At 35.9% G+C, this 17,681-nt stretch overlaps 1 protein-coding gene across 1 annotated transcript; it reads right to left on the bottom strand.

The window, feature by feature from the left end:
• Window positions 1-1,895: 1,895 nt before the first annotated feature.
• On the bottom strand, window positions 1,896-12,338 carry LOC136801821 (uncharacterized). Its single transcript, XM_067058488.1, has 3 exons — window positions 12,174-12,338; window positions 10,999-11,491; window positions 1,896-4,621 (listed from the first exon to the last, which is right to left on the bottom strand). The coding sequence occupies exons 1-3, from the start codon at window positions 12,336-12,338 to the stop codon at window positions 1,896-1,898; spliced, it is 3,384 nt and encodes a 1,127-aa protein (XP_066914589.1).
• Between the last annotated feature and the right edge of the window lie 5,343 nt (window positions 12,339-17,681).

Below are 17,681 nucleotides of genomic sequence, written 5' to 3' on the forward strand. Positions count from 1 at the left end.
CGTTTAAAAATTCAAAATCTTAATTTACAAATTAGTGTAAAAAGGTAGCAGGACTGATAAAATCTTTAATAGGGAAGTTGCATTTCGAGATCAAGCCTGTATTACTGGTTATGAAGAATGAGCTAAAGTTTCAATGGTAAAATAGCTTTCTGCTTCATTTTTGTAGGCTCGATAAATAATTAAATCTATAACAACACTGTTAAGTTTTGCATCATTTTTTTCAAGTCAAGATGGCTCGATAAACTCTAAAGGAAAACACACAAGAAATAAAAGATGGGGTCATGTATGATCATAAACTAGAGTCGTTTATAATGCGTGTAATACAGTAGTATAGGTGTTATATGATAATACGATTAATGTTACGCGATTTATTTGCCTCTATTACTTTTTTTCTATGTCTGAATTAGTCCTCTAACTTGCTAGACTAGTTTTTATAATTTTATAGTTTCCTGTTTTTATAACGGAAAGACTTTCAGTTTCCTTATCTACTGATTACTTTTCAAAACTAACTGTTCCAGTCTCGATTGGCCTCTGCTTGTTTTCGTATTACACGTTTTGTTATAAGAAAAAACTATACAAGAACATAAGGTTTCGACGGCCAAAATATTTAGAACAAGATAAGAACATCTTAAGGCTCTAAAACTTTGGATTTCATGGGAAAATTAACAAAAATACTCACAAAATTGTTATAATAAGAAGGTTTTTTAGCTTACAATTCAAAAAGTTAACAACATCCACAGGACTTCAACATTTTTGGATCTTCTAATAGAAAATCGCGTATCTTAAAAAATATTTCTTTTTCGTCTCACATTCCCACAGTCTGGTTTTTTGAAAACAATTTTTCATCATTGAGAATTTTATTTTTTGGGAAAATTGCAGCATGACCGTATAGACACTGTATAGACAGTGTTTTTTCACTTGAAGAAAAACAAAACAAAAATTCATGGTTCATTATGTTTTGTTGACATACATTTAACTCCTCCATCATTTCACATTTCATGTGTATTTGTCCAGCTGGTAATCCCACGTTTTGTCTAAGTCTCCATTGCTGTCAACACTTGAACAGAAAGTCAAACGCCTCCAATGCTTCAAAGCCACCGAAGAGTCCACCGACCTAACGAGAACAACTGACCATCAACCCAGCACCAGTGCCGCAAACAGATCCGCACCTACCGTCGCTCGAAAGGTTTTGGTTCCTCAAGTAAAAGCACTCAGAACTCTAAAGGGTGTGATAGAGCACCACATGAAGGGAAAAATATGACAAGAAAGAACTGCCCTGCTTTCAACAAAAAATGCAGCAATAATTGTGAGATTAAAGGACACTTCCAAGCCCTCTGCCAGAAGAAATTAAGGACCACCTCATGCTCTAACGCAACCACCGAAAAAGAAATGGAAGAACCCCATAGATCGCGTAAGCTAACCTCGAAGGGGATTTTTGTCTAACCCCTTACACAACGAGGGGAAGATAACGCCAATCAAGCCCGACCCACCTCATATGGAGTAAAAATAACAATCTTTTAGTCCCCAACAACCTGATCGCTACCAAATGTACATATCAAAGTCAGTATTGAATATCAGTATTGAACTGTCCAAAAATCTACTTGGTTTCGAAAAGACACAAAACAATCTGTATGTAGGACTTAGATAAGAGTCGATATTCTACATGTATAGCCCAGTAGACTTTTAGACAGTCTTTCGATTGTTTTCACGGACCCACGGCCAGCCAGCTTGGCTATATATAAACTGAATGCAACATTGGAACGAGAGGGGATTCGAACCACGAACCCTTGGTTTGAGCACTGACGCCCTACACTTAGCCATTGCTCCTTGATGCGCCTATAAGATCTTCACACCCAAGAAAAACGGTGACCCGAGACTCACTTACTTACTTTACTTTAGGCATCCACTTGGGGTGACATGATGTGTTCCCTCCATCTATCTCTGTCGTGCATCAGCCGTATAAGTTCCCTCTCTTCCAACCCAGTGTCTTCATGTATCAGTGATTTAATCGTTTTGGTTGGTCGACCTCTTCGTCTAGACTTTTCAGGTTCCCAGAACAAAAGTTTTGTTGCAGGTTCGTTACCACGTATGATATGGCCAGCTAGGCGGAGACGGTGGATTTGAATGACTTTGCTGATTGGAGGTCGCCCTCCGTAAAAAACTCTGTTGGTGGTATGTGATTGGGGATTGATGTTTTTCACCCTTCTCAGCATCCTTGTGTAGGTCCGGTCAATTTTTCTCTCGAGAGATTTATTGAGGGACCAGGATTCACATGCATATAAAATGATCGACATGATTGTCGCATCAAAGATCTTTAGTTTCGTTTTAGCAGAGATTTTCGACTTCCAGCATGTATCAAGCCTGTTGAGAGCAGACCAAGCTTGTGCCATTCTCGTATTGACTTCAGTAGATGTTTCGGAGTACGAGCCGAGGTATTTGAAGTCTTGGACCTTTTCAAGTTCTGATCCATCAATGGTTTTGAAGCTTTGGTTGCTTGTTGAGTTGATATGCAAGTATTTGTTTTTTTGTATATTCAAAAACAAGCCAATAGATTGTGTTGCTAATTCAACTTTGTGGAGAACACGCTCTGCCTCTTTGATGCTTTCGTCAATTAGGGCAATATCGTCTGCGAAGTCTAAGTCGGCAAGATGAATTGAAGGGTGACGGCGGCTTCTTCGTCTAAACAAAGTCAATCCATCAGAACTCTTTATGGCCTTTCTTAGTGCGTAGTCCAGAACGATGATAAATAAGAAAGGTGCAAGTGGATCGCCTTGTAATACCCCTGTTTCGATTTCAAAGAACTCAGTTTCACCTTCCTGAGTAAGAACTGTCGCAGAGTTGTTTTCGTATATTATTCTGATGGCATCAACTATCTTCGGTGGAATTCCGTATGCATGCAGGATTTTGAACATACGTTTTCGGTCGATGCTGTCGAAAGCCTTACGGAAGTCGATGAATGTGATAACCCCTTCCATTTTGTGATTTTTCATCTCTTCAATTATTCGTCTGAGGGCAAGGATCTGGGATGATGTCGATCGAGGGCTACGAAACCCATTTTGGTTTGGTCGAAGTACTTTATCAATTTCAGGACGCAGTCTATTTAGAATCAAGCGATTATAGATTTTAGCCGAGACTTGACTGAGACTGATTCCGCGATAGTTATCGGTTTTAGTTAAATCACCCTTCTTCGGAACAGGTACGATAGCAGACAATCCCCACTCAGGAGGTCGAGCGCCATATAGAGTTGCATTGCAGAAGGTAAGAAGAATTTCTTTACATTTAGGGAGCTTCCACAGTTCGAGTGGAAGACTATCGAGACCGGGTGCCTTGTTGTTTTTCATTTGTTTGATGGCTGATTCAATTTCCGTCATAGTAAAGTCTCCGGTAAAGATGTTTTCGTTGAGTTCAAAAATTTGTTGAGGATCAAAAAGTTCGTTTTCATCAGTGGTAACGTTGTTAAGAAGTTTCTGGAAGTGGTCTTTCCAAGTTTTTAGTCTATCGTCTCCTGAAATGAAACAAGTAGAGGGCTTTTTCTTTCCCGAGAGTTCCTTAACAAGTTTCCAGGCGTTTTTTGAGCTGTTTGTCGATTTGGACTTGTCAAATTCGTCTAGGATGATGTTGATCCTTGTTTCCTCTTCTTGGTAATGTGTTGCCTTGAGGTGTTGTTGTTTTGACGATACGTCCTCCAGTGGTGCGTTTAACACTTCCTTGCGAGCTTTGGCGACACTTTCAGGTTCTATGGATACATTTCTTTCTTTTTTAGGTAGGACTGTTTTTGCCGTGTTGATACATTGGACAGTAAAGGATTTATACGATTTGTCCGTACAGTTTTGCCAGTTTACTGATAGATTCTCGTTTATCGAGTTTGCTGTAGTTGGATCAGCTAACTCTTTCCAGTTTAGTGCCTTTTGACGGTTAGTCTTTGGGGCACGGAGGCTTAGCTTGCACTTGGTCACGACGATGCGGTGGTCAGAACCGATGGGATCAGAAGAAGAGTGTGCTTGAGAATCATGGATAGTGTTTCTCCATTTCTTTCGGCAGAGTATGTAGTCAATTTGGCTAAGGTCTCCGGTGGGAGATTTCCAAGTCCAAAGGGAGCTTGTTCGTTTTTTGAAAGATGTGTTTGTGGAGAATAAGTTGAATTCTGCAATGAACTCTTGGAGATGATCACCATTCTGGTTGCAGATGCTATGGTATGAAAAGTTGCCGGTTATACGGGCGTTGAAATCTCCACATATTGCGAGGAATGAATGACTTGGTATTGTAAGAACTAGGTTGCGCATTTCAGTGTAGAATCTTTCGATATCTTTTTCATCGTAACCGCTATGTGAAGAGTAGCAAGATATTATGCTGGATTTTGGGTTACCTCTGAAATCAGCGATGATAATAGGATTTGAAATCTTTCGAACTGACGACAGAATTGGTAGAAGATCTGTTCGGATGATGATTCCTACTCCGCCAATAGTTGCATTGTTTGCTGCTTTCCAGGCGGAAGCAGTGAATAGTGTGTAACGATTCAATGGTTGAGCAATTATCTCAGGGTCGTTTGCATTATGGAGGAAGCGATGTTCTTGGATAGAGCATATTGGAATGTTGAATTTCTCAAGGTGGACGACTATCTCTTTTCGTGAGTTAAGAGAGTTCAGAGTGCGACAATTGAGTTGTGCGATGTGAATGTGATGCCTTTAACTCACAGTTGACCTTAAACAAAGCAACCCTTCGCGAAAATCACCATACACCAACCCCGTTCGATCTACACTGAGTATCAGAGGCCGAGTTTTCAAAGAAAATATCAACCTCTGACGACCAAGTATTCATAACTTTTGTAGAACAATAGGCTAGAGAAAACTTACGTATTCCTCCACATTGAATTTTGAGTGACCCGTCATTTGTGGCATATTAAAAAAAATCAGAAGTGCCTCTCCTTTTTCTCAGGTTATGGAAGACTATTTTTAAATTAGACTAAGACTTCATTTCAATTTGTACGAGAAATATTTCTAAAGATTTTATTCAAATATTTCATTCAAATTGGTCCATGGTGAACCACCAGCCATTGAATTCGAAAACCGATGCTCTACCAATTGTACTTCTGATTCTTGCATCAAAGATTTATTATACACTGGATAAACGACTCATAAAACTGTGGAGAGCGAAGTATTGTATTTCCATTGTCTCAGAAAACAATCAATGTTCTAGCTTTGTCCTTAAAGGACAACTGTCATGGCGGCTCGAAGGTGTCTGATTTAAAAATATTTATCAGTCTTATTTAAAAAAAGTTCTCTGGCTCTTTCTTTTTGTGTACATTTGGAGAGAAAAAGTTTGAAAGTAAGGCTAGCATATCAAGCTGGATACATTTGTGAAATCTGGTGTGAGAAAATCATCATTAGACAAAAAATCCAGCCAAAATGCTTATAGTGACACGAGATTTTTAATTGGAAATATATTTCCAAAACTGTTCCCAGAAGAGCTGAAATTAACTCACATAAGATTTGAGTGTCTTGGCTCCACTGTGGTATGAAAATCTTTTGGAGGCACGTGGTGGCAAGATGGTTTATTTGAAGTTGAAGTTTGAAAATTTCCGGTGTCAACATTCAATTTTTTATACACAACACGTCTTTTGCATCTTTCTCACAGCTTGAAACGTCATAACGACTTATAATTAGCAATTAAGTAGAAGAATCTGACTCTCACAGGAAAGTTTTAAGTCTCTTATGGGAATTGGATGAGTGATTTTCGATAAGAAATGCAATAAAAATGCTTCCAAAAATAATTTAATGGGGAAGGAGAGTGAACAATAATATCATTACTGTGGACATAGTTAGAACATGAAAAATCGGCAAAAATCAGGTACTTGTATATCCAGTGTATAATAAATCCTTGCTTGCATCAATAGAGTATTGATGACATTGCTAATTCAGACCAAGACCACTGTTCAGTATATATGGATATTCATATAATAATAGCCGTACGTGTCTGAAGCCTTTCTCTGCAGCATTTTGATTTTAGCGATTTTAGATTTCCAGAATCTCGCTGGCTTCGCCCTCCTATAAAGCCCATGTCTAATACTCAACATTGGCATGAAAAAACGCATTCTGAAATTGGAAGCCTTGCCGACAGATGTTTTTCTAGAAGAATGATATTCTTTTCAAAAAATTGTACTGGTGTATAAGCATCTGCATTGCTGAAATACATAGAACTTCATTCACCATTTGTTTTCAAATTCCAAACTGCGTTCCACATCTTTCAAATACATTTAATACTAGTCATAGCTTTCACTAAATGCCCCCACATAAAGATCATGTCATGCACTTATAAAGCTTTTTAATGCTTTAAAGAATAAAACATTAAAAAATAGCCAAGAATAAATGATTGATTTATTTATTGATTGATTGGTTGATTGATTGAGGCATTTGCTTGAAAAAAAATTATATTCCATTAACAAAATACTTGAAGAATTCGCAGCTTGATAATTTAATAAAATTTAAGGAAAAGCTGGAAAAGCTTCTCAAAAATATATTTCAAAAATTATGGTATCATTAGCTTACAGGTTTTCACATCTCCTGTTTGTTTTTTCTCCTTAGTTTCTTTCTTACAACAATATATATCGTGATTATTATTCACTAAATAGACCTTTTCTGATAATGCCACAGACATCTTAGATTGTAGGCAAAATATATAGTGGTGAATAAATCAACAAGGTAACCAATCAGAAATGCTTGTTTTTTTCATTGGCTGCTATATTTCAACAATTCTCTATTGCAACTTTGCCTGATAAACAATAGTCAAGAAGGATACTGTGTATGAAATTTATCAAAGAGTTCTGCGCCATCTTAAATAGGGTGAAATAGAAACCAATCCTAGTTAAGGCCCGGCCTCCACTTGGGTACGCTGTGATTGCACTTATTCTCAAACAAAATCTTCTATTTTATTGGTCAAAAGAAAAATAAAGGAATGCCATTGTGGTCCATTCAGACGTACAGTCGAGAAAAGTTGAAATACGCCTAAATTTTTTTCAAGTGCATAGTACTTTTTCATGATGCAATCTTTTCTCCAAGCAGCGCATACAATGAAGAGACGTGACTTCAGGAAGCTAGACTTTTTGAGTTTATAGCTATATATACTTTCACTTTATGGTGTTTCTGTATGACTGTCTGTGTACCTAGTCTAACCAGTGTTAAATGCCTTCGGGAAGGTCCATCCTAACTTGGAAAGCCAGAATTGGAGCTATTTCACCAAACCACTGGAGCGTAAGTTATTTAGGCTATCACAACTGCATGAAAAAGTTGAATGTGTGCATGTAGTGCAAGTGAGGTAAATCTATTTTGAAGACCAAAAGAAAAAGTTTGTTTACATTGATTGACATTCACAACATTCATTCAACCACTTTTGGATTCAACTTTACATATGCATACATTCAACTTTTTTGTACTTTGCCGGTATCTTGTTTTACTAAGTTAAGAAGGACTTTCTCGAGTTACGACCATATGATGGTATTTAAAGCTCGAGAAGCTCTATAAACAATAAAGGTGTGATATGATAAGATGCGAGTTGCGAGTTACGAGTTACGAGTTACGAGTTGCATTTAAAACCACGAGTTGCGAGTTACTTTTTACGAGTTACGAGTTACGAGTTGCAATTTAACAAAATAAAATCGCGAGTTGCGAGTTACGAGTTGCATTTTAACACACAAAATTCGCGAGTTGCAAATTAAAAGTGCGAGTTGCAAATTAAAAGTGCGAGTTGCAAATTAAAAGTGCGAGTTGCAACTTAAAAGTGCGAGTTGCAAATTAAAAGTGCGAATTGCAAATTAAAAACAAGTCTGAGGCTGTTATCTTAAATAATAACAGCAAAAAAAGCTTAAAACTAAACCCAAAGGAAGGTATGGAAAACCCAGCTAAACTTGAATATAGTATGAAAAAAAAAGAATACAAGAACAAAATATAAACAAGTCCAAATCAAAGCTACACACCTTAGCTCTCCTTTATTCATATCACCATGGTTACTTAATAGTATAGTTAAACATTTCCGGAATTGAAACAAAGAGAGAACGAACTTTTACGAGAACGATGGAAAATTAAGCGAGAAAGCGCCTCTTATTTTAACCGTAATGTAAGCATTACACGCTTTATTTTATAAGAATACACTTTATAAGAATGTCCATGATGAAAATGGCCAAAAAATTTAGAATATGGTAAGAATATCACCATAATGGAATTTTAAGACGTATGTACTAAATGTTACATCTAGTCTGAATTAGGACCCTAACCTAAGAATGCTGTAAGAATATTTTAGGATGATTTTCCCAAAAAGTTAAGAATATCCATGATGAAATAGATTTACACCATTCTTATAAAAAAAAGCGTGTACTTGGACGTTAAAACAATGTTGAAATAACATTGTGTGCCAGCTGCTGGGTTGCTACACAAACTAGCTACAATAAACTACAGTATTATAACACATATTCGTCACATTTTGAAAAGCAATAAAAGAGCATTGAAAGAATAGAAAATTGTTCTGCTATTGTATTTATAATTATTTTTGTTTGCTTAAAACAGTGGAGACTTGCATTTCTCAAACTTTTTTTGGGCACATTTTTAGCACATTGATGTTTATGCAAAGAAATTTTTTTTTTTTTCTCATCTTAACAAAAATCAAAGTTTGGAGAGAGGACGCACAGAAAAATTTCATCGTCGTTCGTAACAACATAGCTTTTATTACTCAAGCGAAACAATTTTATCAAATAAAGATGTGAAAGGTCAGGTGTGAATGCATTCCATTCAGCCCTCGCTTTTTTGTTTGATTCCCCCCCACACAAAGAGAGTGAAGAGAAAAGAGAAGTAAAGAGGTCAGTAATTTGAAAAAGGCAAGTCTGTATTGTAGACAATTTTAACCTGAACTCTGAACCCTGAAACCTGAACCCTGACCCTGAAACCTGTAACCTGAACCTGCGTTTCGTACTAGCCGTGACATATCCTCAATACCTATTATCCCCTCCCGGGCGCACTTTACTCTACAGTACTTTACACTCATGCAATGTAAATACATACTTTGTGTACATTTTTTTCTTGATCCACCAAATGTTTGCTCTTTTTTATGTATAATAGTGAGCAGCAATAACCATTTAACCATTTACGAAATATCTTTTCTTTTATCAATAGAAATGTTATTCATTCACCCTTACTGACTTTTCGATTTGCAACTCGCACTTTTGATTTGCAACTCGCACTTTTAATTTGCAACTCGCACTTTTAATTTGCAACTCGCGAATTTTGTGTGTTAAAATGCAACTCGTAACTCGCAACTCGCGATTTTATTTTGTTAAATTGCAACTTGTAACTCGTAACTCGTAAAAAGTAACTCGCAACTCGTGGTTTTAAATGCAACTCGTAACTCGTAACTCGTAACTCGCAACTCGCATATGAAAAATCCTCATAAAGGTAGTTATTAATAAAATAAAAGACAAAGATAAATTAGAGTTTGAACAAAAATATATTGAAAACTTGAGCAAATTTCTTTAAAGATTCCGGAAAAAGAATTGAAATCATTGCTGAAGTGAACTTCTGACTATCAGTTTCAAAGACAAGAAACAAAATTTGACATACAAAACACTTTTTCCAGTCAATGAATCAGCTCATCATCATCATAACCAGTCTGCCATTTTGTTTGTTTTGATTTGCACAAGTAATATTGTAATTCGTGTTATATCATACACTGTTATGATTTGCATTTACTAGGTCACAGTGTGGATCTAAACCACACTGAAACGACCGCCTTCCATCACGCATCACGCTCGCGAAAGAGCGCGCGCACATTATTAACGCCTACATGTCATCTAAAGTACATTTTAGATTATTCATTGAAAACAGATTACAATATAGTCATTTTTCATGTCTCGATTATTCAATTCCGAATAAAAGACATTCAGGGAAAAAAAAGAGAAACACCTGGGTAATCTAGTTAAAAAAACAGAAAGTAAATGGCAGACAAAGTAATGAGCCAAGGCAAAACGAGATTAGCGTACCACTATGAAAGAAACCGCCTCCGGCGGTCGATAACACTCGGTTCAGCTTTTCAAACCTAAATCAAAACTAAAATTGTAATATGTAATAATGGTAATAGCATATAACGTATAATGAATATGAAAATATGTATACTACCGTCCCGGAAAAAAACGGACATTTACGGAAGAGACTAACTACGGGGATGCTTGGGCGACAAAACAAACGCAACAAAATTTCGAGATTCCAGTCCAATATCTATGCGTGAAACTATGAGTGCCTCCTCGTCGCTACGCTCCTGCGGGGGCAAATACTATTATTTGGCTTCAATTGAAAACGAAAGGTATGTTAAAATAAACATGCCTGTCTCAGTGACCCAGATAGGTTTTTTCGGCAAAATTTAGGAGACCCGTTCTGTCCTAACGCGAATGGAACATTTTGGTTCAATGGGTTTACATTTTCTGCTCTTTTGTCACGTATTGTTTACAGCTGAAAAATTCATCAGGGGTTTTCCAATAAAAGTGTATTTCCCCTTGGGGATCAGAATTATATGTTTTTCCCAATGTGGGAATATTATAGTACTTGTTTCTGATTATCAGGAACATCAAAAACATGAGATTGTTTGGGTCTCAAAAATTCAAATTTTTTTTTTAAATTGAATCAGACAGAAGGTAGATTTCCTATATCCTGAATACTCCACAAATTTCCATCCAACAATTAATTAGGAATGGACTTGCAGACACATTTGAGTCAGTAAAATAAACTTTACTCAGGCTGTAAGGTTTATCAATCAAAGTAGTTTATAACGGTAACTAAAAATGACATTATTGAAGTTCTGATTTTAAGCTTGTTGTATCATTTGTATCATTTTTTTGATTTGAAGAAATCTTAATGATTTCACTTTTTCTCAATTTTCTTGATATACAAAAACAATATCATAAAATAGAGCAGATCCTTTGAAAAAGATTTTTCCTTGGTCTAATTTGGTCCAGTTGGCAACTCTCGTTGTTTCGCTTATTCAAAGAAGCAATCTCCTTTGGTGTTAAAAACAAATTATCCATTGAATCTGAAGTTCCTTGGTACTTAACTAAATCATTATTCAATCCTTTTTTGATATTCCGTTTACTGTTGGTTGAGTTGAGCGCCAACTCTTTATGGAGCAGTTTTTTAGCAATAGTATGGAATATATAATCGACATTATCGTCAATTTTTGCAGAGCACTCTACGGCTAAATCAATATTTTCCATTAATGCAAAATTGACTGCCGTCTCTTCGAATATTTTTCGTTCTTCAACGTCCAAATCATTTTTGTTACCAACTAATATTTTCAAAATTTCAGCATGATGTGTTACTTCAGTTGACCACGTGTGAAGCTCGTGTAAAGATTGAGGATTATTGATACCGTACATTAAAATTGCAGCGTCAGCATTTCTGTAATAACTTGTTGTCAAGCTCTTGAATCGTTCTGATCCAGCACTGTCCCATATCTTTAACTAATGCGTGAAAAAAAAAGAAGAAATTGACATCTGAGGTAAGTGCCCATCACCAGGCATGTGCTTAGGAAAACAGTACAGTATTTTTCACATTTTATAAAAGACCCTCTAAAGGCCTTGCCTTATATATAGCCTTATATTGGATACCTTGAATATTTTCCATTTATTAAAAAAATGCTATATTGGGGGACAACCGACAACTCCTGTGCCCCCACCACACAAGATCATAAAACGTCCAAATATCGCCCAGGCTAAAAAATCAAAAGTGATGAAAATGTTCATATCACACCCGCTTCTCACAGACCCGGTGGGAAATTATCAGCCAGTGACGATAAAAATAACAGGCCAAAATTCGATGGGAATTAATATTCCCATACATGGCTTTTATGGCTGGGGACTTGAATTCCATTGTTTTCTAGCCAGAAAATTGAGTTGGAATGGGAAAAATAGCACATTATTTTGCAGTGAGGATTTGCCTATCTGAGTATTTTCAGCAGAAAAAAATTACAGTATAATGTTCCATTGGGGACGATACTTTTGCCAACTTCTGTGAGAAGGGGGTGCCATATCTTTCTTTGTTTAGAATATTGGTCTTTTTATTCCCTTTCTACACACATTACTGAAAGATCCCTGTGGAACAGTGGCGTCAAATACTAATAAACGATGCTTTTAAGTGACATACCTGAATTTTATAGTCATCAATCTGCAGTAATTTTATACCAATGTCGATCCCTATTGTTGATTGGTCATTTTCTTTGAATGATTTACGGACGTATCGTTGTACAACTGCTGTCTTACCAACTCCACTTGAACCAACTACTATAATTTTGAAATTAAAGTCCGCCATCATGGGAATCTATGTTATTGTTGTTTTTACCTATCCATTCCCATTTGGAAGCTAAGAAATAAAGTCCATAAACATTTATAATAAACAGACTAGTCTGAATACATCTTTTTAAATTCCAAGCTTAAGATACAAACCATATTTGCGTTCAATTTCAAAAGTTCTTAAGATAATTTTAGCACAATTTTCATAAAAAAATCCTATTATGGTTCATAAACTAGCCTCAAAAATAGATCAGCTTAACTTTAAACCTCCATGAAAATATAAGACAAACGAATTAAAGAGTTTTTACATCAGCTTTAATTTAAACATAACACAATTTCACGAGAAATTCTTTTAAGCAATGTTTGATAACATTTGGGCACTTTTTGTCACTAAAAGAGAACAACGATACTGAAAACTAGAAAAAAGAAATCTCCTTTCCACGGACATAGAAAAACTAGCAGGCTAAGATAAAGAAGAAGAGCTACTACATTTTTTGTGAATATTCAAATAATATTTCATAAATTATAAATCTTTGATTGTGTTTTGCTTTAAAATTCCTATACATTCGTTATAGCTGTATAGCAAAGCTTTCTTTTAGAAAGTTATAAAATTTTAATGAATTTTCTATAATTTTAGAACTTTCTCGTAGGGCTATGGTTATTTTCAGATTACTGGCAATCTGATTGAAAAAAGAAAACATACAATCCACGTTGTAATTCGTCAAAAAAAAAAATGAAATCCACCAGGGTGGCTATTAATTATATACAATTTTGAATACAATTTCGATGGATCTAATTTTAAGATTTCAAAATTCGAGTCGAGCTTATTTGAATTTTCTAGTTCAACTAGTAAGTCGAGCATCTTTATTTCTATTCCTGAGTTTTGCTAATGTAGCAAAATAGATGTACACGTTTTTTATAGCAGCAAGCTATATAAGATTATAAGGCTTCGAAAGTCCAAAATATCGCCAAGACCAAGTTAAGAATGTTTCAACATTTCATGCACTGTGAGACACCCAATTTCTAGAAAATTGTACACAAATGAGAAGAATATAATGAAAACATTTTTAGGACTCAAAAGTATAGAATGTTCTTATATATTAAAAACCTGTATGAAAAATAGCCCAAAGCTATAGAAAGAGCATGCAATCGCCAATTACCATACTCCGGTGAAAATGGAGGTTTAAGAGTTCTTTACCAGTTGACTTGGTTTTGAAATCTAAAATCAGACCCATCGAAATTTTATTTTATTCATAGTTACCCAAGTGGATTTCAATGGCCGGTTTAATGAGGCAGATATGGGCGTTATTACAACAAGAAGTAAATATCATCTCATTTTGAGGGTATCACTTTTCCAAAATTTCGTGAGCACCCGGGGGGGGGGGGAGTCGTACGTGCAGCCCAAAATTAGACCTTTGAAATTGGACCCTTACAGTACAGAGAAAACTTTGCCAAATTTTAGTAATTTGGGCGAAGAATCCTCGCTTTATAGTACATTTTTTAGAATTTTTGACCGTTTTTAGACAAAATATGGTAAGATTTTCCAAATATTACACCCTTAGAGTGTACCTTTTCTCATCTTTGCTCATTTCAACCCTTAGAGTGCACTTTATGAAGCTCATAACGTTATATGGACGTCAGGGACGTTAGATTAACGTCAAAACAACGTTGTGTGCCAGATGGAACTATCTGTCACCCAGATGCAAAAACTTTCAGCCGACACGCTAAAGCTCTGAATGTCGGCGAAATTTTCAACATCTGAAAGGTTTAGATTACGGAAATTTTACAGCGTCAAGGATTTTGCAGTGGGAGGTCTGGTAGGCCGGCCCTTGTTTTCGGGGATTGGCGGATTCTCCCGAAATATTTTTAGGTTTACGGCCAAGGGCAGTTGAACCCAACTGGGGATGCGGCACATCAAAGGCCGACTATCATTTCTCTCCGATGGAGAATTGGCCCACTCCTTTAAAGCTTTAGGGCGTGGGCGGCCGCCAATCCGCCATCGGAATATCAGACAGTTGGGGACGCAAGAAGAAAGGTGAGAAACGATGAGCGAGGAATAAAATTTCAGTAGGCATATCTAAAAGCTGTTGCTTTCTTTATTACTTGCCGATGAAGTGTAAATTGATTAAACACTGAAAATTTCCTAAAACTATTCTTCCAACGCTGTGGTATTCCTATGATTTCTCTGAATACACCTTATTAAATATGTCAAGTTCAGCTGATTTATTTTCTTTTAAAAGCCGATGCTTAGTAGGTCATTAAAGATTTCGAAATATCTGTAGATTACCCAATTTCGAAAACGATATGGACGCTCAAGGGGGTAGCAGTTAGCTAGACAAAGAAGTTTTAAAGATTTCAGGTCACTTGGAAAATTTGAAATTTACTGTTTAAACCTATTAGCCCCAGGGGAGGGGGTAGAATCTACCACGCTGGTGTTCTTTTCTGTATATCTCAAAGAAATAGTTTTGAAACGATTTGAAACTTTCTGTACCATTTTTTTGACTTTTTGGCTTAAGATCTCGCTGGAAAGACTCGATTTTAATTTTTTTTGCTTGACCATGAAACCTAATCCAATTCCTAGGAATTAGACCAAAAATGACGATCTCTAACTCAAACTAGGCATTACAGGAGGGCTTCGCCCTCCCATAGCCCATGTCTAGTATACTCGTCATATTGGTACTTAAAGGGTTAAGAGTACTTGTGCAAAATTTTTGGGTCACATGTCGTCTAGTTCAGGTTGAATTTATTGTGAAACATGACATAAAACTCAAAATTTTAAAATGCTGATAACTTCTGAACTATTAATTCAATCAGGGTTGTTTTAAAAGGTGCATCATGGGGTACCCCAATGGTGTACTTTATGGTCTACCCTGATTTCTCATTTACACAGCATGATAACTTACTATCTTCGTAGATAAGCTAGCTTTAAATACTCCCAATAGCAAAAAAAATGGTTCCAAAATAATTTATTTTGAAAAAACAACATTTTCTTGTTTTGTATACCATGCGCGGAAAAATCTAGTGTAGCGCTGTCGTTTCACGAAAAATCTTTGCGCAGGCTTTGAAATTTTAGACCAGAAAACGTATTGTTTATGTTATTTCTTGATATTTTCCGATTTGGGTTAGTCAGCCTGCTATTTTGTTGCATCAAAAGACTACAGCAGGCTAGTGAGTTCCATCATTTTGAAATTATTGTAGTCTTGTTAATTACTGTAACGAAATGTTGTCTTCAATAAAATTCAATATCATGATTTTATCCCCATGGAAATTACCGTGAAAAGCACAGCTCAAAATCATATATTTACGCTGTGCCGACGAATCGAGATTCTATTCATCGCGCAATCAGCGAAGACAAAAGTAACCATGACTACCATCCAAGATCTTGGATGAGCGTCATAGTCGATATTTTTATTCCCGTCGTTGAAAACACAACTTACAAAAAGTCATCAATGCTTTGTAAAAAGAGTCAGTGATAGAGAATCATAACATAAAGTCTGTCTATTATTTCGATTCAATTAAAGTGACATTTCCATAATTAAAAGTTTAGTAATTACTGTTATACATTTGGGGATCATGTAAAAGATTTCTTTCGAAATAAACTCATTTCAACTACACTTGGAGGTTTCTGGGGAATTCGTAAATAGTAAACTGCATACTGATACAGTCTGCTAGACATTAATATGGTAATCTTTGCTCTTCATCTTTGATTTTTTCTACAGTTATTAGATTGACACATGCGCGATAAAATTTCTATTATTTGTCTTCAGAGGTTAATACATTCTTTGAAAACTTAACCTCTGATACTCAGGGTACATGGAAATTGATGAATGAAATAGGCGAAATAGTAAAATTAACCCATTTCATAAAGGTAAGGTTGTATTATTCGCATATTATTTTCCAGTCTGGTCTGTAAATCTTTTTCGGGGTAGACCATAAGGTACACCATTGGGGTACCCCATGGTACGGCACCACCTTTTAAAACAACCTATTCAATCATATTCAAATTTTGACACGTGCTATGTATTAACATGTAAATTAAAAATAATCGTTATTCAAAAAATTACAAAAATATTTTGAAAATGATGACGTCATCATTTATGACGTCATCAAAATTTGAAAATTTTACTCATCTTCAGCATGGATTTTAACAAAAATTTTAAATGGAAAATACAAATCCGGCAATTATGTCAAAGAACCACCTTTATCTTTCAAAATCTTCAAACTAATTCTAAATATCTTTTTCGGTTCGACTGTGAGAGACACTTTTGTCATACATTTGGACTTTCGACAGGTGGAAATTTTGTGATGACGTCATCAAATGTTTGTGTCATGATGGAGAACATATGTACCAATATTTATGATTAAAGCTCTTTTAGATGAGAAATAATCGAGGGTGGTAGATTCTATCCCCCTACCTGGGGCTAAAAAAATCAAAAAAGCTTTGGGTTAATACAGGGTTAATGAAATTTGACAAATGAGTATAATCATTTCGCTACACCAATCGAATGAATCGAACTTTTGAAAGCCAAAGCGTAAAGTGCCAAAAATAGTGTAGACTTTGCAAAAGCACTTTTAAGTTTCTTAATTCAGGGTTATGACTTATTGTTTACAATTTCAAGATTACAAAAGAATTTTGATTTAATCTTTATCCTTCTTAAAAACTAATTAAAATATCTGAAAATTTTTAATGGTTTAATTTTACTTATTCTTTCCTTAAAAATAGGTCAAACTACTTAAAATGAATTTTTGTTAAATTTTCTAAAATGCTCGAACTTCCTTTTGTAAAAATCAAAGAGCAAAAGGGGCTGGAATACTACCAATTAGTCCATCGTCACCTATTAGGCCGTTCCTAGCGCTGAAATCAGATCCATGAATTTTCTCTGCCCACCACGCTGAAACTCTTTAATGAAACTAAACAAGGCGAATATGTCTGAAGGTGCAGTGACATAACAATAGTCGAATGTCTGTTCGCGATGCGTACACTGTAATCATTGATCGTCTGTGTAGATTCTCATAAGACGCCGTTTCTTCCTTCTTCCAAAATAAGCTTGAATCGACAAAACAATGCTTCTTCAAAAACGGACAAAAAACACCACGAACAGGGAGATGCTGAATGGAAAGGTTGACCAAAGATCTGACGAATGTGCCATCTCGATTTCGTAGCAACACCCCATCTACAAGTGGACTGGGAACGACAACAAAAAGGAAAGTTGATTATTATAATAAAAAAATGCCGTAGCATGGAGAGCGCCCTCCTCTACCGTCGGGTAGACCAGCTACTTATCGAAAAAGGAGCCTTTGATATGCCTCTGACTGTGGTTGCAGACTTATCAGCTTATGCGGTGAAAATTTTTAAGGGCAT

The sequence above is a fragment of the Clytia hemisphaerica genome, unplaced genomic scaffold (genome assembly GCF_902728285.1).
Source record: "Clytia hemisphaerica strain Z4C2 unplaced genomic scaffold, Clytia hemisphaerica genome assembly, whole genome shotgun sequence".
NCBI lineage: Eukaryota > Metazoa > Cnidaria > Hydrozoa > Leptothecata > Clytiidae > Clytia > Clytia hemisphaerica.

Excerpts from the sequence above, each read along its gene's own strand:
- LOC136801821 (XM_067058488.1), bottom strand. The coding sequence starts at position 12,338 with ATGGCGGACTTTAATTTCAAAATTATAGTAGTTGGTTCAAGTGGAGTT. Across the intron at positions 11,492-12,173 it reads TTGATGACTATAAAATTCAG|TTAAAGATATGGGACAGTGC; the intron begins GTATGTCACTTA and ends TTCACGCATTAG. Across the intron at positions 4,622-10,998 it reads GAATAAGCGAAACAACGAGA|AGATAGTCGTCCACCTTGAG; the intron begins GTTGCCAACTGG and ends ACTCACGAAAAG.